General features: G+C 41.1%; 1 protein-coding gene across 8 annotated transcripts in view; it reads left to right on the forward strand.

The window, feature by feature from the left end:
* TMEM266 (transmembrane protein 266) overlaps window positions 1-21739 on the forward strand; it is an 84919-nt gene that overhangs the window by 23378 nt on the left and 39802 nt on the right. For 4 of the 8 annotated variants that reach the window (XM_053988207.1, XM_053988206.1, XM_053988208.1 and 1 more), the window contains exons 2-7: window positions 1472-1550; window positions 2757-2857; window positions 3830-3934; window positions 5981-6169; window positions 16530-16684; window positions 20588-20661. In XM_053988207.1, the coding sequence (XP_053844182.1) occupies window positions 3921-3934; window positions 5981-6169; window positions 16530-16684; window positions 20588-20661 (432 nt within the window). In that variant the 5' untranslated portion in view covers window positions 1472-1550; window positions 2757-2857; window positions 3830-3920. The other 4 variants (XM_053988209.1, XM_053988210.1, XM_053988211.1 and 1 more) reach the window with 4 other exon arrangements.

Consider the following 21739-nt stretch of genomic DNA (forward strand, 5'->3'; position numbering starts at 1 on the left):
TTTTTGTTGTTTCAGCGGGATTTTATCTCTTACTGGCAAGCTCCAGCCAAGGTGTGGTGACTGACAATGGAAGATTGATGTAAACATTAACAAATTAAGTGGGGCCGGATATGTGCTGGGCAAGGCCAGCAGCAGGAACCTTTGCTCAAGTGCAGGGCATGACCCCAGCACCTGCAGAGCCAGGAGCTGTGAGCAGGAGCTTGCCAGTGCCCCTGTGCAGGACAGGGGGAAAAGCACAGTCAGCCCAAGGGCACCTCGCAGGAGCCTTGGGAGCACTGGCATGCATAGTGAGGGTGCAGAGAACGGAGCAAAGCTGAAGGGCTTGCAAGGCAAGGATAGCACTTTGAAGCATTTTGAAGATCTTGCCTCAGAAAGAGCTCAGTGGTTGGGGTACAACTTGCTTCAGTGCTAAAGAGGGGTGATGAGCTGAACCAGCTTGGCTGAGATTTGAGCTGTGATCCCACACGTTTTAAGCTGGACTGTCAGTTGCAAACTTACATGCCTCCCATCAGATTGCACTGTCTTCTTGGTACATAAAAGATGTCAGTCATTTAGTGCAGTGAATGTTTCTGGTTGTTACACTGCTTGAAAGCTTGCACTAGAAACTAGTGGGACAATTCTTTCCTTTCTGTCTTAACTCCCTTCCAACCTGTTTCTGTTAAACTTTGGAAACTGTGCTCCTGCTGCAGCCATCTCACCTGGAAAACACACCACAGAACAAACAGAATTGCTGAGCTCTCAGGGGTCAGGCATTGCCCATGCTCACGTGGCAGCTTAGCAAGTGCTGCGTGCTGCCTACTCAATTCTACAAAGACAAAAGGGGAAAAAAGCCAAAAACTCTGGACCTGTTCATAATTCCATCAGATGAGACTATGAGAGATGAAGCATTTTTGTCTACTGAACATTGAGTGTGTTAGGTGGGGAAAGGGCTGTATGGAAAAAGTTTCACTCAGATGATGGATGGAATACCCAAATGTTGCCTGTCTTTGTTGGCAGGGAGAAGAGCAATGTCATTCCACTTCACCTACAGGAAAATCCTATAGGAATGCAAGCAGGAGATAAGTTTAAAAGAATAACATTTCCCTGCTTATCCCTGCTGCCTTTAAACACCACTCAGTTGCACAGAAATTTCTTGTGGAAGTTTCAAGTTGTTTATGGTGCTCTGAAATGTGATTTTTTTAAAGGAAGTAAAAACAAATAGATGAGGTGGAGTGGATGGTAAAAAAAATACATTTTTGCAGAATACCAGTATATGTTAAGGTACTTCTGTCTGTTGCTTGCATAAAGCCTGGAAAGAAGCATGAATCACAGTCATCCATTTTGGAGATAGATACATACATATACACAACCTATTACATCTTTTTTGTCTTCTTACTGCACTTACTGACTTGTCTCTTCAGTTTGTTAGATCAGCTAATACATTAGTAATTTTTCCCAGAGATTACTCACGTTTTGCCACTTTCTGTTTCAGGAGGGTTGCAGTGGGTCCTGTGGAGAGCCGAGTCCCTGTCTCTCCTTTCGGGTGTCTCGGCGCCGCTCGTCTCAGCCCGGTGAGCTCCTTGTGTCATGGTAGCGATCCCCGCGGCTGCGAGCTGGACTCTGCTCCCTGCAGAGGAGCTGCTGCCCTCCTGCCAGCGGCTCCTTCAGGCCTGGGGTGAGCAAACTTTACCTGCAGAGCTGCCAGCTCCAGCAGGAGGGAGCTGGCCTGGCTTGGTGCTGCTGCCACTGGTCACATCCAGTTCAGAGCCCTGGCTGAGCTGTAAAACACAGTTCTGTTTAATTGCAAATGCACTTCCAGCTTTGGGAAAGTGAGAGAAGGGAGGGACAAATATTTAATGTTTGTGTCCTGGCCCATTCCCTAGAATCTTAGGATTAATCTAAAAAATAAGATTTCTTAAAATCTAGATGTACAGTTTTTGACACTGCTTTCTTTTCTAAGTCCCCTTTGGAAGTGAGATTGGGGTTACCAGCGCTGTGCTGTCTCCCAAATAAATGGTGAGCTTTTACTAGGTTAAGAAGCTTCCACATGTGCATTTGCCTGTCTGTCCTCTAAGGCCAATTTCCATCAGTCTTATTCCCATTTCCCATTCCCATTCACATTAAATCAGCTGCATCCCCATGTACTTTTTACTCCCCAGGCCTGCAAATGCAGTTAGAGCAGTTAGATAGATTCTCAGTTTTCTCACTCTCAGAAGACAGGTGCCTTGACCATGTTCTCATGCTGAGTGCTTAGAGCAACTGATTTCATTCAAAATTGTTTGGGGTTGTTTCATGTTGTAAAAATGTCAGCTGAAAGTGACATGTTAGGGAGCTAACATGGCAAACCAAGTCTGAGTCTTATATTTTAGTTTTGTTGTGCTGGTATGTGCAACAGTTCCCATCAGAAAGCTCTGTGTGATTGAAATATTCATAAATTTAGGCAAATGTTTTAGTATTTTGCTGCCTTAGGGGTACAGTAGATGAAATAATTTAAGGCATACAAAGACCAGGGAATAGACTCCCGCTGATACTTGAATGGATATGAAATCAAGTTTCTGCTGTATTAGCAAAGCTTTATCTGAAAAACGTTTCCTTCTTGTTCTGTCTTTAGAAGCATTACAAAACTGTAAATAAACAGAGGGTGTGTGTCTTTCTAAAGTATATGTAATCTTTTGTTTTAAAGTTGTCCTCTTCATATTAAATTAAATTGCTTTTGGCTGACTTACCTACCTGAGGAGAATGATCACAGTGTAGAACTTCTTTTCTTGCATATCCAGGCACATTATCTGGAAAATGTGAAAATGCATTGGCTACATTTTGCATTTTTGTAAAATTACAAATCATGAAATAAAGCCTTGGAAATGGCTCTTCAAAAGATGTAAGTTCAATTTTACTTTTTTGTATGAAGTGATTGTTAAGGATCTTAATGTAGCTACATTTGTATGTCTCCACTGTAAATACCTGACTAACAATTCAGCCTGTAAGTGACTCTAGGGTAAAGTTTAGCATAAGAGCATTTTTCATGATCACTAGTTATTGTAAGTAATTTAATTTGCCAATGTTTATTTCTGTTTCTCAAAATAAGAGTCTGTTTTTATGTTAATTTTAAAAATTTTGTAGCATCTAATCTTCACAATAGCTTCACAAGATCTCTCATTTATAAGAGCTTTAGTTTGTTGTGTGGTATTCCTCATTTTTCCTGCTTCCAAAATCTGTGTATCAGTAGGTTTCATTCTCACAGGCTTGTCCTCTTTTGCTCTGGTGGCCATGCATTGCTCCAGGTACAGGACAAGTGGAGATTTTGCCTTTTCCAAATGTGTTACTGGGTTTTGCTGATCAGAACACTATCCTGCTAACAGCCCATCTAAAGTGTTTGATGACATTATTTAATTTTTGGAAGAGACTTCCTAAGATAGCAAAGGGAGTCAGGAACAGTTCAAACTGGAAAATGAACAACAAACTCCCAAACTTCATTGACAATGTTAATGCGTATGTCTAGAAAGTGCAAAAAATTGTCTTCCAATAGAACTTACGCTCCTGAAGCCATGAGCTTTCTCTGAAATTCCCTTCCCCTCTCTGATCTTGGTTATTTTCTCAACAATCTAGTGGTTTAAAATAAGACCTGTGTTCTTAAGGAATTATGTATGTGCCTGTGTGCAAACATAAATGCACTGTAACTTTACAGCTTCCATAATATGGAGGAATTAACCTGGAATGAAAACACTTTGAAAAAGAATCATAGAGGGGAACTAACCTATTAGTCACATTTGCAACATGACAACAGAAGTCAGTGTAGCCCTTTGGATTTCTTTCAGCTGTGTTTTAGATAACCTTGTTTTGCTTCTCACAGAGACCTAATCTTGCAAGGCTAGAACTTTAATGCAGAGCACTGGAAGTAGTTAGATACTGGAACCACTGCTGATTTGGTCGCATCCTCCAACATGAGCAATCCTCAGTAAGTACCACGTGATACAAATTACTTTAAATGAAAGGGAACAGGCTGCTACCTGGAGAAGAACGATGTGACATCCTGGAGGTTTTGTATTTGTATAAAGTATGTGACTTAGCAGAAACTACATGAATGATGCTGTCAGCATGTCTGATGTGCATTACTAACAGCAGTGGCTGAAAACTAGTATGTTATGTTATTTTCAGATCTGTTCGTCTTTCTTTTTCCCGCCATCAAATCTGTCTGCCACACCACTCTGTTTGGTTTTCTTTTCAATCTCATCAGACTTTGTCATCTAGTCTGTGTAAGAATACAGAAACTCAATACTGTTGGGGGAGGGAAGGTTGCACCAACCCATTTCCTGTTTCTTTTATAGTACTGGAAATTGGATCATTGTATGCTCTTTCATGCAAAACTGACCCAGCTTAGACTTACAAAGGTACATGTCCACAGGATGGCATTAAATTTGAAAATCAAAGAAAATTCTTGCTAAAATTAGCTTTTACCTCTGGGTTTCTGATTTCATATTGTTTACAGAAGAATACAGTTCTGTTGGAAATTAAAGAATCTCATTATTTTCCATTATTAGTTACGCATGAATAAAAGAAAAGCTTTTGGGATGTTCAGATAGTACTTCCTTTTACCTTCTTTTTCTGCCACAGTATGACACAGCTGCAGCCTTTCCCTGCCAAATTCTCTACATATAACAGCATTTTACTTTCTTGGTAATTCTGGCAGCAGTTAGTTCCTTTTAATTCAAGAATAATGTCTTCCATCTGAAAATATTCGTCTAATGGTGAGACTCAGACCAGTGGAAACTTTCAACATAGAATTTTACTTCCTTCACCCACATCCTTAAACGATGTCCTTATACAAGGTATACCAGTTGAGTGATCTTCTAAAGCAGCCTCTTATTTTTGGGAAAAAAAAAGGAACTGCTAACCAGATTGCTTAAATTGCTGGAAGATTTTAATAAGCTTCTTTATAATAAAATGCAGTTTTTGCAGTCAAATAACAGGGGGTGCTAAAAACTTTTTAACTATACCCCTGTGGAAAAAGAGTGTCTCTACACCTGCTGTAAACCTCTGACAGTAGCCTGAAATTTCTTCCAAAGTTACCAGGCTCCCCTAGAAGAAAGCTGGAGAAGTTTGTGTTTGCACATCCTTGGAATCAAAGGACAGGGCAAGCAGCTTTGCTGGGTGCTGCAAAGATCAGCCCTTGACATGCAAGCTGTGTCCTACAGTCGAGTCATCCTGTGCATGCACTAATGGCAACAGATAAAATTCCTACAGAAGTAGTCTCTTGTTCTAAATGTGGGAGACACACACATTGTCAGACTGTTTTTAGCTGCGTGGAGTTTCCATTAGTGTTAGTAGGCTGCTAAAAGAATACCTGATCAGATTTAGAAGCTGTACATAAGGTTAGTTAAGATTCAGGAGGAGGGGGAGGCCATCATTCTTCTGAATCACTGTTCCCTTTCAGAACTATTTTGAAATAACTTGTAACAGAATGATCCTTTTTAGGTGAATGTAACAAAGCTGCCATCCGTCAAAACTATTTAATCAGTATTCAAATCTGCAGTGGAAGAGGGGTCTAACTGCACCTAGCAGTTAACAGTTGATTTGTATATAATAATTAAAAACCCTAGCTGTTCGTTGCTCACCAATCTAACTTACAAAGCAGCGAATCTTTAGTTGGCATAGTTACATGCCTTCTTTCTGTTTTGCATAAGTATTTTCCTTTTGGGCTCATGCATTTTTTTCTCTATTTGTTTATAACACAGACATTTATATTTAGTGCTTTTGAAGCAGATTCAGCAGAGTGAAATGTTGTTCTCCTTTGTGAGGTTTCTGTTGATTAGAGTGAGAACTACTAAAGATTGGAGAGATTTGATCTGCCTCTTTAATGACAACACCTCCTCAATGACCTTGCAGAGACCTTTTAAGTTGTTGGCTCTTTAGGATTCCATGAAGTTCTTGTCTGTAACTTCCTTTTACTTGCTTGCTGATTTATATTTCTTTATGTGTATACATGTGTTTATTCAATTTTCAGGCCTACAATTGAAGGCAGTGTTTCAGAAGTTGAGATCATTTCCCAGCAAGTGGAAGAAGAGACCAAAAGCATTGCTCCTGTGCAGCTTGTTAATTTTGCTTATCGAGATCTACCTTTAGCTGCACTTGATCTGTCTGTGGCTGGGTCCCAGCTTTTGCCAAATTTGGATGAGGAGTACCAAAGGGAAGGGTAAGTACAAAGGGCAGATTTTTGTCGTGTAGTTTTAGGTTACAGGAATTTCATGGCCTGTAAAACAGGAAACCTTAAGCTGAAGAAGTGCAGCCAGTTGTCCTTAAACCCTATGTAAAAGTGCTTTCATGGGATGGAAGAGACCTTTTCTAATATCACTGATCTGGGCTGGTTTAGAACTGTTTATCATTTGAAGTGGTTCATAGCTACTGTTTGACCACACTCTGGAAGCTTTATCTCAGGAAAAAGCAGATGAAATACCTGGCCTGTCAGACAAGCAGAATGGCCTGGTGAAAGCTCCTTGAGAAAGGTATTTCAGGATAACGAGAGTTGGCTGCTGTGACTCTTGTACATAACTGTACATCTCCTGACTGAGAGATAATGGCTGGTACTGCTGATTCCAGGACAGAGAGTGTACTTGTCACCCAGTAATTTGAATTCTGTAGTTTGCTAATGTGAGAATGTTGTCTTTGATAATGTACACAGTATATACACGCTGCTCCTGTTTTCATAAAATGGTGGTTCCAGGTTTATTGCAATATAGATCTTAATCGGTTCATAGCATCTGCCCAAACATAGCCCAATGTCAGATTATGTAGCACTGTTGTCCTACAGGACATCAGAAGTCATCCTTGTGCCTGGTTCAGGCTTGAAGTGGCTGTAGGTGGACTGCTGTACTAAATTCTTTATGAAAGATTTGGGTCAACTGAAGAGAATCCTGAGGAAAGCAGTGAGAATGATTGGAGGCTCAGAAAACCTGCCATGGAGTACTGATTGAAATAACTGCATTTCACATGACAAAGAGACTTTGAGGGGAGCTTCCAACAGACTTGAGTGAGGAAGGGAGCAGCCTGTTACTGATCTCCATGATGTTTAGGACAAGAAGTAAAAAGCTTGAATTGCAGCAGAGAGTAGTGAGGGCAGCAAAGTGCTGGGGTAGACTTCTGGTGTGTGTGGGAAGGAGGGGGATAGAGGTACAGTTGCTGGATGTCTTCAGGAAGATGCATTTGTCAGGAATGATGACACTGTATTTAACATCCCTCAGGACAGAAATGGGCTGAGCACTGGGGCCTGCCCTCCCTGGTTCTGTGCCTGCTGTTCCCCTGGGTGTCACACTGGACACAGACCTACTCCACTGTCAGTAAAAGCTCCAGGGAGAGCACTTCCCAATAAGCCATATAGAATGCTTGCTGCTGAAGATTTTAAAGGCTTTATATAAGCCTCCATTTATTAACAGCTCAGTACATTTTAACCTGTGCTCTGTAATCAGCAGAGACCTCCTTGATCTGAGCTCAGCAGGTATTCTGTGTGGTACTCAGGAAGCAAGATGTGGGGAAGGCTGTTGCCTTTAATTTCTTTGCAAATTGACTTCATGACACTTCTCCAAAAAGCTGTTACTCCAAACAAGGGGAAATACATTTCGAGTAGGTTATATAAGTATGCTACAACTGTAACATAAAATACCCTGCATAGCAAAAGAGGCACTTGAAAATTAATTTGAGTATGCAGGTGTAACCCTCAGGCTATTTTGGTGCTGAGTCAGTACCAGTTTAGTTCAAATATGCATTTTTATAGATTGTTATGATCTGAAACTCAGTTCTTCACTGTGCCAAAGGGCATAGGTCTCTCACTATAACCATCTGAGTAGCTTTGCAGTCTTAAACATGGAAATAGGCTTGTCATTCTTTTCCTCAGCAGAGATCTGTCCCTTCACTCAGACTTCTTTTGTGGCTTTGTCAGTCTGAATGGAAATAAGCGGGTGCCCTCCACACCTCCCAGCTGTAGAGCACATTCTCTGAAGAAAGTTCAGAGCTTAAGTTTGCACATACCAATGCATTTTGGGTGAGTGTGTTCAGCTGCCTTGTGGGAATGGTTGCTTCTTCCTTTCAGAAGCATCCGTGACAACTGATGCCCTGAGAAATTTCGGAGCAGAGCTGGGCTTCAGGAGCCCAGCAGCAAAGTAAAATACTATCCCTGTGCTTGGTTGGGAATATGTCTGGTTTTGTGGATGTGGTGTCATTTCTTTCCCATGGCCTTGTTCACTGTGGCTGGCTCCAACCCGAGTGAGGAGAAGGTGGGGTGGGTCAGATCAGTTTGATACAGGGACTGGCAGCCACGTCTCCCTTAGGTGCAAAGAGGGGGATGTGGGGAGGGCAGCACAGGGAAGTGGCAGAAAATGGCAAAAATCCCTGTGGTTTGTGCCAGCACCCATCTTCGTGGCTGAGGCTCTGTTGCCCCAGTGCTGCTGTGCAGAGTGCAGGTGGAGATACCAGCAGGTACTGCTAATGCCAGAGAGTAAAAGGTTCCCTTCCCTGGAAGTCTGCCTTTTGTTGCAGACTCCATGTGTTACCTTCTGCATGCATTTCCCAGAGAATGTCAGGGAAGATGCCAGCCTGCATGGAGCTGCATGTGTTCTGTGTGGCTCTGATACTCTGGATCTGCAGCTGGTCTAGGCAAGCTGCAGTTGTTCTAACTGCAGGGCTCTGGCACATGCCTGTGCTTGGAAGACTGGGTGGTTGTTACAAGCTGCTTCTCTCCACAGCCTTGCTGGACAACAGAACTGTCCACAGTCAGCAGTTCCTGGTGACTCTGGGCATTCACCAGTGAGTCTCCATTTCCTTGCACGGAAGGGCAAGAGATACTTCAGACTAGGGATGAACGAGAGGGCAAGAAAGGAGTCTTCTGACTGAATGGTTTCGTTCTGTGCACCCCAAGGAGCACACAAGGTTTTCCTCTACCTTTTCTTCTTTAAGGCTACAAGGTGTACAGGGCCCAAGCACAAATTTTACCTGGTTGCTACCTAGGGGAGCTTTTTGTTTCATCTGAGGGAATATTTATCTTCATAAAGCTGATATTAATAGGTGATCAGGAATAGGTGGGTCATAACCCTCGTTGTGTGCCTGCAAATTCTCAGATGGCATCACATTAGCTACCTCTCTGACAAGAAAAGAAAGAAATGAGAAGGAAAAGAAAGTAAGTTATGGTCTGTCTTTAACTTGTTAGCTCGTACGTAAGCTGACCTTCCCGTGGCTTTAATACTGGAATAAAAGTCTTACTTTGTGCAGTTTGATAGGTCTTTGCCTTTTCATATCAGATTCTCAGGGCAGTCAGTTCCTGTCTGTTGGTGTTGTTTAAGGAATTTTGTGAACAGTTTGAGCTGGTTTTGTCAGACATTTAGATGACAATGCTGATCCCTGTGCTAAGCAAGAAAGAAAGGACTGCAGGTTAGAGGCAAGTTAAGCCTGTCCCTAATGTACACCTGTAAGTAGTGAAAGGATAATCAGGCAAGAAAAACATTTCTGCTCTACCTGAAACCCTCAAACAAAATTCAAAACATGTTGTCCTGAATTTACTGGAGAGGCTGTGGCTGTATTGACCTCAGTTTGCATGAAAAGAATATGCCAGCATTTCTTTAAGGAGCCTAATGACCCAGAAAGATGAGATGATTTTTAAATATTAACGTTGCTTTAAATACTACTCTTATTTTTTTCCAATCAAGTATTCTGTTTTTCAAAAAATAGTTTCTCTCTTCTGCTTTTTTTCCTTCAAGTCCAGTAAAAGTGATGGAGAATAGCAGAAAAACTGACAACATGCAGAAAGTAATACATGGATAAGGAAAAGCTCTCCTTCCTATATTTTCTGTAAGTTCCAGTTAATAGGTATCAATCACAATAAATTGTAAAAAAATTGACAGATAGTTGCACTACAGAGTGTATTTTATTGTGTGAATACGCAGGTAGACAGTCAGCCTCTCTCTTGATGATGATCTGTGTTTACTGGAGTTGAGAAACAAGGGGGAGAGATATACACCAACTTTTAAATTATTCTTTGTATTTGTTTTAAATTGCAGCTCTTGAGTTCTAATGTTAAACATTTGAAACAGGTGTTTTCAAATACTGTGTTTTACATCAAAACTATAAAGTTCCCGAGTTCACAGTTAATGTGACTCACTTGACATTACCTGTAAACAGTCATGCTGTTGTAATTTAATAATTTATGGTCATCTGTTCACAGCCTTAGATTTGTATGGTCTCAGCTAGAAAGTGCATTAAACAGTGGGAATATCGGAAAAAAGAAAACCATAAGGACAGAGAAGGAGAGAAAGGAAGGGAAACCAAAACTGAACAGAGATTTACAGAGATGCAGAAAGGAGTTGTGAGCTCTCATTTTAAACTGGTTACAAGACTGTGCTGGTAAATGTATTCACTCATCCTGGGAAAAAAAGATGTCTGTTCCTTCAGTCTGTCTTCTGTAATTGTACCAAATAGGTGCTATTATTTTGCTTTTCAGATTAATCTTTCAGATATTCCTTCGATTTTTTGAGGTATTTTACTTGTACTTTCTACAAAACTTAAAGGAGCTTTATCTAAAAGATCAAGTTATCACATTTCTCTTGTTTTCTGCTGTTCTTGTCTTTGTCTAGTGGCTTAATTAAAAATAGTCCATTTTGTGAAAAGTTTTGTGCACCTCTGCGGATCTTGGATCTGGAATAAGGGTGAATAATGAGGTCCAAGCCCAAGATAAAGTGCAGGGGTTTTGGAGGGCACACCTATTTCATGTACCAAGCAAGCTCCTATTTACAAAAGTGAGTTGTAATTTAGTTTTAGCTGCCGGTCGTAGTCTGAATCCAGAAAGATGATGCAAAATCCTAACATGAGGATGCAGTGGATGAGAGTGTAGTGCTGATCTGTTCTTTGTGCAGTACTTTATCACTGCTGCTCCCGGTGCTGTGGTCCAAAACAGACCTGCACTGCAGCAGAAAAGGAGCATTCAGCTCAACAGAACCTCTGAGGTGCTCGGCTCTTCAGCAGAGAAAACATGCAATTTTCGGCTATGTTAGAGGAGTTCAGTGATTTAGAAATTTCTGTTTCTGTACACAGCCTTTGAAGTGTTTCTCTTGGTAAATTTTGTTTTCCAGAGTAGCTCATTACTGTGTTTATCCCAGTACCTCAGTGCTTTGACTGTGTTCCCCCCATGTCTTTTATCAAGTGGTAGAGAGAGCAGTACTCTTAAGACAGAGAATTAATTTTCTAGCTCAGTGATTTTAAGAGTTTTTTGGTTTGGAGATGTTTCTGTATTTTTCCAACAGAACTTGCTTTTCCCAGATAGTTTTTGAGTATAGAAATGTAGCATTTGTAGCCCACAGATCACTGTTTGCAAAGCTCTTTATTGGAGACTAGAAATTACATGAGTCTAATTTGTCTGGCTTGACACTGGAATTGTCTGAATTGGGGAAGGTATGGCTTCGGGCAAATATTGAAATATGGATAAGCCATAGGACAAATAGGAAATGTGGAAAAGAGGAATATTTGTCTGGAAGGCAGGTCTGTAAAAAAATCAGCTAAATGCTGAGCAGCAGTGTAAAAGCAAATCAAATCTTAGGGTTGCTAAGGAAAAAGAGCAGAGAATAAAAGAGAGGCCGTTGTTGTGCCTCTCTGTATATCCAAGCTTTGCCCATGTCTTGAACACGAGTGCAGTTCTGATCCCTGTCAGAATATGGTAGATAGAAAAGAACTGGAAAAGAATCAAAGAAAAACAGTGATCAAAGATGTGATACGTCTTCCATTGGAGATTACTGTGTAAACTAGGACTCCACAGTCTGGAAAAGAGAAGGTTGACTGAGATTTGATTGATACTACAAAGTCTGTGACACAGAGAGGTTAAAATAGGTTTGACACCCACACACCGCCCTCCCAATACAGTCTCTAAGGTATATTAATAGATAAAGGCCCAGTTCCAAAGAAACAAAAAGAGTTTGCTCTTGGCACAGAGGGCAGTAGATGCCTGAAGCTACTTTCTGAAGGATGTGTGCCTGAGAGAAGCTTATCCCCACAAGGGGAGGTTGAACAAATTTGTGGAAGAGAAATTCACTGAAGTTTACTAAGTACAGCCTGAGAAAATACATCTGTCTCAGGAAGTGACAAAATGGAAAAGAGTTGGATTCTGTGGGAATGTTAAAGGGAAAGGATTTATATGTTTGCTCTGTTCTTAGTCATCTGCTCATGGCCACTGTTGGAGACAGGGTGCCAAGCCTTGGTTCAGAATATTCTAGTATGTCTGTTCTTACGTTTCTTAAAGGGAGCTTTTGAGGCTGATGTTATATTGCACTAAAGATTTTAGCATAAAAAGGAAAAACCTAACGAGCAATTTTCTAGTGAGAGGAGTAAAAGGCCAGGTAATCACTGGATGTCTGTGAGCAATTGGTGTGATATACTCCTGTAAGGAAAGCACAGATGATCCTAGAAAGCTTCAAGTACTTCAAACAGAGCTGGGAATCATTCATGTAATTAATTAACCCTATTCTAAAACATTATCTACCGCTCCAGTTGTCTGTATTCACAAACAGGAGGGGCTGCTGGGATAGTTACAGAAACAGTGTTCTACAAAAAGCATGGGCTTGAATTGGATTGCACACGTGGCTGCCATTACTGTGTATAATGCATCATGGACAGAGTGCCAGGTGGGGAAAAGACCTAATCAAGCAAAGAATAATATTGGCACAAGAATGAGTGTGTATAAACTAGCCATGGGTGAGCTGGGGAGAAACATGGGGGAATCTCTCTTGCCATTTGAGCAGCAGAGTTTTGCAGGAATCTTCAAGAAGTGCCACGGGGTTTGAAATAGTACAAGTTTTAGGGGTAAAAAGATGAGAGTGTCGTCAATAGTTGAAGTCCTGTAGCTAAATGAGGCTTGTAGAAGTCCAGAAAAGAGGTGCAGAGCTCTGTGTGTTCTTGGAGTTAGCTGCTCCAGGCCTCCAGCTGCTCCCTGCAGCCTGCTGCGAGGCTCTGCTGTCTGGCTTGGCTCAGCCACATTTTGTATTGTTATTTAGCCTGTGTTCCTGTCACTTCCTGACCATAGCCTTTCTTCTCCTTCAGATAGCAATTTGGATCTTATCCATCCTTCTGTTTTCTCATCATAACCATCTTGTGAGGTGCAAACACTTGCTGTTTAGCCAAAAGAAAGAAAAAAAAAAAGACAGGATAAGGTATAATGCAGATTTTGGGGTATTTGTTTACAAGACCAGAAAATAGAAACAGTGACAGCTGTTAAAAGCTTGAAAAAACTGTTTGTAGTGGTTCCTTACCAGATAAATATGTTCAACCTTTCCCAGTTTTGCCTTATGTGCTTTTTTTTCCAAGCTGTTTATTAGTAAGACTAACAGGATGCTGACAGATTGGTTTTGGACAAAGCCATATGTGAAAGTATCTTTAAAAAAAAGTTACCCCTGGTAAAATTCCACTAAATCTATTTTAATGTCTCAGAACAAAACTGTACAGCTCAATGTCACCAACAAATAAAAATTTTCTGTGCTAGTACGTTTATTTATTTATCCAGGCATTCCAAGAAAGGTAAATTATATTTCTGTTGTAGAGACAAATTAGCTGAAATACCTAATGAACCCGTTTGAAATCACGCAGGAAAGTTTTCCAAAGTCACACTTGTCTGTGAATTCAAGCAAACACAGTCAGGATACCAATAGAATGTGTGCTTATTCTCTGAACAGATAGGGGACTTTTTAAATAGTTTGTGGGTTTTTGGCAATTTGTTTTTTTTTGTTTGGTTTGGGATTTTTTTGTCTGAAGTAAGGGAAAAAGGACTTTTACTTGTCTATGGTTAGGATGAAATCTCTTCATAAATTTATGAGCTGTGTAAGTTATATTTTTAGTTTGTTGGGTTTTTTGGAAATTCTGTGTAGCTGACTTTCTAATCTGAGCTTAAAATTTTAAGTGTAGCTTAGCAGTATCACAGGTGAAATGGCCAGAATTTGGGAGGTAAGTTCAAACCCACACTAATTCTGGTAGGGGTTTGTTTTTCTCCAAAACCAGATTTCTCTGAGTAGATGAGCCCTTGCACATCAGAAGGGGGAGAGAGAGAGAGACGCTGCTCTGCTAGAACAGGTTCCAGAGGTGAGGTCTGTGTGCCAGGGGTCAGGGTGGTGTTACCCTGCCAGCCTGCAGGCAGGGCTGTGCAGCTGCTGATCGCTGGCCAGGTGTTAACCAACTCCCCTTGGTGCAGCAAGTTAGGACACAGAGCTGAACGTGCTTCTCCAGTGCTTAAATTTCAAATCCTTTGGTGTCTTTGAAATCAATTTATGTATTTTACGAGTATGCTAGAGGTAGAAGTGTGCACTTGAGCTGCACTTGGCCTCTTAAGCTGATTGCTTTTTCAGTTGTAAACTGGTAGTTTCATTCAGAAGCTTTTTAGAATTGTTGTTAATAATATTGAGTAATAATACTGAGCAGACAGAATAATGCCATGTTATTTAGGATTCTATAAGTAATTAGCAGCTTGAGTAATAATTATCATGGTTATGTGTATTGTATGCTAATTATTACAATTGGTGTGTTCTTGCTGGTGCATTTGGTGTAGTTGAAAATTTTGACTATGCAGAGCTTTTAGAGGTAGGTACTTGGTACTTGGGCCCTCTACTGATGATTCTGTGAATAGGAAAATCTGCCCTGCAATATTAAAATACTGGCATAAGGGGTCTTTTGGAAAAGGGAACATAAATGTAAGCAGAGACTACAACTAAAGCCTGTTCTGTTTAAACAGAGCCACCCCCCCTCACTGTTTTTAAAATATCTAAAAAAACCTCAACCCTAAGCCTAAAATCATAGTTGCATTAAAAACAAATTACCCTGTTTTGAGATACGTAAAATAAAACCCATTAAAAGGTCAAGCTGGCAAAAAGGCCCCTATCCCAATGCCTTTTTTTTGCCTAATGTTTTAACACAACCTATTTGAAATCTATTGCATTCTGTATTCAGGCTGGAGCCATAACAAAGTTTAACCTAAGGGCAAGTTGCTGATAGTAACACTTGTCAAATCTTCTCTGAAGCTTTGAGAGTCAATTGAGGAGGTCTTTTACAGTCAGGCAATCAGGCAATCTGACTACAAGTGTTGTTGATCTGCTTAATTCTGAGAAGCTGCTCGAAAGTGTCAAGTCTCTGAGCACTGCTTGGCATCGCTTTCTCCCTCATTTGTGAGTATGTCAGAAAACATTTTGTGGTGTTTTTCCAGGAGTGTGATTATAACATGAGTTACTGAGTCTAGAGCTGTTTATTAGGAATTGATCAGTATCACCACATCTTCTTGTACACCTCTGATTTCTGTGTTGCGATATTTTAGTCAGACAGTGGGGTTACTGCACCACACTTGCAGCTTTTTAAACCCTGGCTAATAAATCATGTCAGCTTTTCATTACTTAATGTGTATTTACAGTGCTTTGAAAATCTGAAGTGTCAGGCAAACATCCCATCTGAGCGTTCTGAGGTGAGCCAGCACAGGAACCTTGCAGAACACTGTGATGAGAGATTATGTGGTACTGAGGGGGAGGAGTTAGGAGATGAGCAGAATCAGGATGGGCTTTATGCATTTGAAGTCCATACTACTGTTATTCCTATTACCAATACTCCTAAAAGGGAAAAAAAAAAAAAAATTAGCAACTCTCATGTAAATTTGTATCTGCATTAGCACAACACCAGTGCAACGTTTACTGCTTCATCAGCTTCCCTCCTGAGTTCTGCTCCTCAGAACTCAGCCTCCTCACAGCTTCCTGCATCTGCCTAAACCTTATTTTTCCACTGAAAAACGGTGACCTCATCCAAACCAGGTTTGGGAGCGGTCCCTGGTGCATGCTGTCCCCCAAACTCTGGCAAGGTCATTCTTGGCCTGATCCACAAACAGGATGATGAGAGCTGGACAAATAGCCACGTGAGAGAGCCTTGGCCAGAGGCTTGACACTGCCAGGCTGTGTGCCTTTGCTGCCATAAAGCGTAGCTGTGGAGTCACTGAGTCACTGCTGCTTCTTTGGTGTTTCCCACATTCCTGTTGTTCTTTTCTGCGATGTCACAGACTGATTGTTGCAACCCAAATTTGGCAGCCCTTGTCAGATCTGTCTCATAGTAGAGCAGGGATAGAGGTGCATGGCCAGAAAATTCAGTAGCAGAGAAATAATTTTTAAAAAGTCATTAGCTTCTGAATAGCAGAGTCCTGCTGTGCCTTGGTACTCACTGATAAATGAATGCAGCATGTGTGTCAAAATAAGAGTACATGAGAGCTAGTGAGGCAGGAGGAAAGCAGAAATATGTGTATGATAATTAGGGCTGCATGGCTCAGTACACTGAAGGCACTTGGACACCAGTGCACTCCAGAGCTGGGGAGATCCCAGGCTGAAGGCCTTTCTTACATTTCTCTCGGTAAAGAAACCAGTGAAAGTGAACTTTGCAAAGTCTTTGTGCATTATTGCTGAGTGTATCCATAACAGAAGAACTTACAATTTTCAGTTCACTGCTCTTTAGCTCTTTTCCTTTTTCACTTCTTTTCTTTTCTTGTTTTTCCCTTAATTTTATTTCCTTAGATCTAACTGGCTAAAACCGTGCTGTGGGAGACGAGCAGCTGTGTGGCAGGTATTTTTGCTCAGTGCAAGTCTCAACAGTTTCCTGGTAGCCTGTGTAGTATTGGTGGTGATTCTTCTGACTCTGGAACTCCTAATAGATATAAAGCTTCTCCAGTGTGAGTAGGAGGAATTTTTAATTTTGATGAAATGAAGGCTTAACTTGCTGGGAGGTTTTTGAAGGGGGAGGATGTTGGGAATGTTTTTTCCCTACCATTTAAATGATTACTAGGCTAGGTAAGAAATGTGTTCTTGTGGAACCCTGGTATAGTGAAGTCAGTCTCTTCTTTATTATTCTGACCAAAGCTAGGTCAAATAACAATTTCAGTACAGGACAAATTTTCAAAGGACACAAGCAGAGTGTACATGCAGAGATTCACAGGTGTTGTCATTAGTATTTGAAAAGCTCTGTCCTTTATAGACATGTTACATATGCACAGGAGAAAAATCTGTGCATCATTAATCTCTGATACCCATCACATGTGGATAGACGAAACTGATGAACATACAAAAATAAGTAGGATACTTGTTGTTAACCTCTTATCAATTACTTCTCAAAATTACAGCCTTCTATCTTGTAATGCCCTGAAATGAGACAGATTTTCATTCTACTTTGCTAACACACTGTGAGTCAAATCATGGCTTAAATGGAGTTTGCTTTATCTGAATTCACTCTACACAGGTTCCACAATGGAAATTCTAATGCTGCTGTTTTGCTTCTTAATTCATCTTTTTTCCCCTACTCTTCTTTTCCTCCATTGCACCCCTTTTTTTTTTTTCCTTTTTTCTCTCTTTTTGTTTTATGATACAAAGTTGACATGACCACAGACACCACTAACACTTTTCCCTAAGCTAAATGTTGAGGAGCAGCCTCTAGTATCTCCATGCAATCTCAGATGTGTTGAAATGGCAGCTGGGTTTCAGGCAATCCCATAAATGCAAGAGTACATAGCACAGAAGAGCACCTCGTGTGTCCTGTGGCAGCTTTAAACTGAGCAAACCAAATTTTTATTCTGTTGGAAGTCCTTTTACTGCTGCAATTTGCCAATTGATCATAGTGGCATAAAGATTCAGGTGTTGCAGTTGTATTAAGATGACTTTAAGGGACTTCATTGATAATTACAGCCATTTCTTAAACTCTGTGAGATGAATGTGAATGACTGTGTGTCATTCCATGCTGTTGCTCTCCATTTCCACCCATCTGTCCATACTGTACACACTGTTCAGCACATGGCCACTCCCTTACAGCTGTTACTTTCTCTGCTCTCTGGTCACTCACCATTTTTGGATGAGGAAGCCCAGGATTTGGACAAGTCTGCCACTTTCAAAAAAGTCAGGAACGTGAATTGTGGGTATAAGGCCTTAAGGAAGAAGCTTTCAACAATACTTACTGAGGTGTCACATCTTTCTGTTTATGTAGAGAATTTTCACTTCCTGTAGAGTCAAAGGGTTTAAAGACTGTTTATTTCTCTGAGTTTTAACAGTTTGGTTACTCTTCTCTGGAAGCAGCCATTTTCTCACCACTTATTTTCTGAAGAACCTTCTAAAGAAAGATTTACTTTAGGAGTCATTGGTCCCCTGTGTGTCTGGTGCATATGACACTGCTGAAAGCTCTGCAGCTTACACCTTGTGCATGACCTGCAGGCGTTTGGTTGAGCCAGATGACTTCACTGTTCAGAGGTGGCCCCAGCCACCAGGATGGATTTGCTCAGGACCATTCCACTTGTGTTACTACTTTACTTTTTAACTAATGAATCATGCCATGAGGCTTTTTGCCTTCACAAGTTTGAATACCTTCTATCTTGTTCTAAAGCAGATAAAGGCTGTCTCAGTGAGGCTGGTCTAAGTATTCCAGTTGTGCCTTGCAAGGGATGTGTGTCATTTACACTGAAGTTTTGAAAAGCCATTAGCCCATAACTGTGTTTCTCAAAAATATAATTACAGTTCTAAAGGGTTCTTTATAAAACCAAGCAGTGCATTAGGATGCCTCACAGCACATTACTGCCAGTTCTGTCCATAATAACAACTGCTAATCCATGCTATAGACTGTAATTACTTAGGAAGCCTCCCTTTATTAAAAGAAATCCAAACCAACCAACCGGAAAAAAAAAAAAAAAACGACAGCAAAAGAAACCTGGTGTTTTCTTTGGCTGTGACAATTTCAGAGTACAGTTTTTCTCTCCTGCTTTCGGTGTAGTCTTTAGTTGTATGATGCATTTCTCCCACGCACAAAGCTGTTGGTTTCATAGGTCAACACCACATTTACAAACTGTAGGACGCACACGTGAAAAGGTCAGAGACCTTTTCGGGTATTTTAGCACAAAATGTATTCATACCAGAATTAGAAACCCCAGAAAGCAAGGGACATATAATACATGTTTTGTTTTAGGTCTCTGTTCTGTAATCGGGATTTTTAAGTCTGTCTTCAAAGTTCCTCGCATGCGATAACAAAATAACATCACAATACCTTGTGATGTTCTGCAAAAGCAGAAATGAGTATTAACTTTCAACTCATTAAAAAAGAAAAAAAATTCAATGTTGTGGCAGGTTCCAATGCCTCAGAAATACAGCCCGTGCTATCCATTCCTCATCTTGAGCAGTTTTGGGAAGAAGGGGCTCAGGAAATGATGTTAGTACTGCCCTCGTTGTGCAGTCAGCACGGGGAGAAGGCAGCAGCCCTTCCTGAGCAGCGCGGGGCCGAGGAGCTGCGCTCCCGGGCTGAGCCCTGCGGAGCCTCAGCACCGCGGGGTCAGCAGCAGCACACACAGCCCTGCAGTGTCCATCTGTCTGCCAGGAAATCAGGAGCAGCAAGCGCTGAGAGAGGGGCCGCTACTCCGAGCTGCTGCGGCGCTCGCTCGGGCTTTGTGCGGAGGAGCTTTCGTGCCGCGTTCGTGCTGCTGTGTCCCTGTGTGCCGCCAGGGGGCAGCCGGAGCCGCGTGTGTCGGTTGGAAAAGCGGCGTCCCAAGGGATTCCCGTTCTTCAGGCTGCCCAGTAGAGATAGTGCTTTAGCAAACTTTATTATGCTGCGTTTTGCCGATTTGGTTCACCTTTAAGTAGTTCCTCTGCTGCAGTGTAGCAACTGCTCTCATCAAGCTCCAAAAGAGCTTCAGCAGGGGGAGTTCCAGTGGCAGGGCATATTCGGTTTTATTTGTATCCTGAGTTCTTCCTACATCCTTTTCCTCTCCTTCCCGTATCGATCGATTCTGGTTTCAAAATAAAATTCTTCATTTAGTGTGTGCCCTGTATGCTCTTGGGAAATCGTTAAGTCTGCCGCAGCCCTGCACCTCTATGCACACAGCCACTGCTTGCCTTACACAGTCATTCCCTGACACTGCAGGACTGCACAGACTGCTCCGCTCTGTCTGCTCTGGAGATAGCAGACTCACAAATACCCTGCAGGGAGGAGAGAATGTTTACTCTTCATTCTCTTAGTCCAAACTTGGGAGCGTGTGGGAGTAGGACTTGCTAGCAGTTCAGTTAGTGGACCCTGTCAACTTTCTGCATTTTTCTGTCAGCATGAAATGTATGTTGAAGCCCATTTTGAGCATTAATTTTTAAGCACCTGTTCCAGATAAATAGTGATCATCTGAGATGAATTGTCAAAGACTGAACACAAGGAATAATGTGGGGATAGTAGAGCATTCTGTTTCCTTACTGAGTCCTAGATCTGGATTTTTAGGTACACAGGAATTAGTCACACATCTCATACCAAAGCAACGTTGGGGTGAGAACACGAAGCAGTGGCAGAGCATCAAAGACCTGAGCTGTGTCTGCCATTGCTTACCAGCAGCAGGATCTGTTAAAGCTCCAGTGAAGAGCTGCTAACATGGTGAATGAAGGTGAGCAGCTGGCAGGGCTGGAGTTCCATGTCCATTGCATCCCATCCTCTTTCTGGTACTTCCATTGCAAAATCTAAGAAAGTAAGCTTTTACCATATGTAACTTGTGGCAGTACTAATTATGCTAAACCTAAGTTGCACTCTGCTACTATAATGACCCTTCGTTCTATTATGTTAATTGCAGTTTCAAGTGCTTCCCAGTTTGCAGGAGTAATTCACTGGATCAGCCTAGTCATCCTCTCTGTTTTCTTTTCAGAGGTATGTATAACCAAAGTCTTTCACCACATACAGAACTGCAAAGTGTTTTTATGTTGTCACTGGAATTAGCAGGAGTTTTACAGTAGTTTGAGTGCAAATAACATAGCACAGTGTATTTCAAGGAAAAAACCAAGCAAAAGTGTACTGTTGCTGCTTCTACTTAGCAAACTAAAAAGTGTTATTTAGATTAGTACTGTATGTCAGTTGCTTAGAATTGGTGAGGAAACATGGAAGGGAAGATACTGCCTTAAAAATTATAATTGGTAAGCTGCAGAAAGAAATAATTATCTCTGAATCTACAGGCAGTGGACAGGATAGCTTGATCCATTTGTTATCAGTGTCACTGGGTATAAAGTATAGGATTCAGATGAAGAGATGTTCTTCAAGAATAAAGATCCATGGAAGTTTTGTACGAAAAGATCTGTTTTGAGAATGGAGTTCTCTCCTTTCACAATTTATTAAGGTAGTTTATGTATTCCAGGTTGCTGCATGTAGACCTAGCCAGAGGATGAAACAAATGGTGAATTTCTTTGCCAAAATGTGTATGAATGCATGCACTGGAAAAGGCTCTAGTCATGATGTAACAAATGACCAAACTGGGATAATCGGCCTTTCTGAGCTTTCAGCTTTGTTCCAGAAAGAAGTCATTGGTATTGAGACATTAAGACTGCTCCTGAAATATTCTTCTAGTGCTGTTTTTCAGGTTTTAATATGTTACTTGTCACAATAACAAGTTTTCTGTTTGTTGAGTTGAAAGACAGCTTGGACTTAAAATACTTTACAATATTTTTTCAGGTTCCATAGGAGAAAATATAATCCAGAAAGGTTTGTTAATGACTTCATTCTGTCGGAAATTTAGATAGTTACAAGGTGAAGGTTACAAAAAAACAATAATCAAAAAACAAAGCTATGATATCTGCAAATGATTTATTGAATCCCTTGTATTGAATTCATACTTATCATATATGATTGGTGATTTCCATGGTGCTCCTAATGAAATACACGTACATGGATCATTTTGTGTGTCTCAGCAGGGTTTTTTAGCTGGCGTTGTCCGTGGGTGCTTTCCGAAAGGGTT

Source organism: Vidua macroura, chromosome 12 (genome assembly GCF_024509145.1).
Source record: "Vidua macroura isolate BioBank_ID:100142 chromosome 12, ASM2450914v1, whole genome shotgun sequence".
Classification (NCBI taxonomy): Eukaryota; Metazoa; Chordata; class Aves; order Passeriformes; family Viduidae; genus Vidua; species Vidua macroura.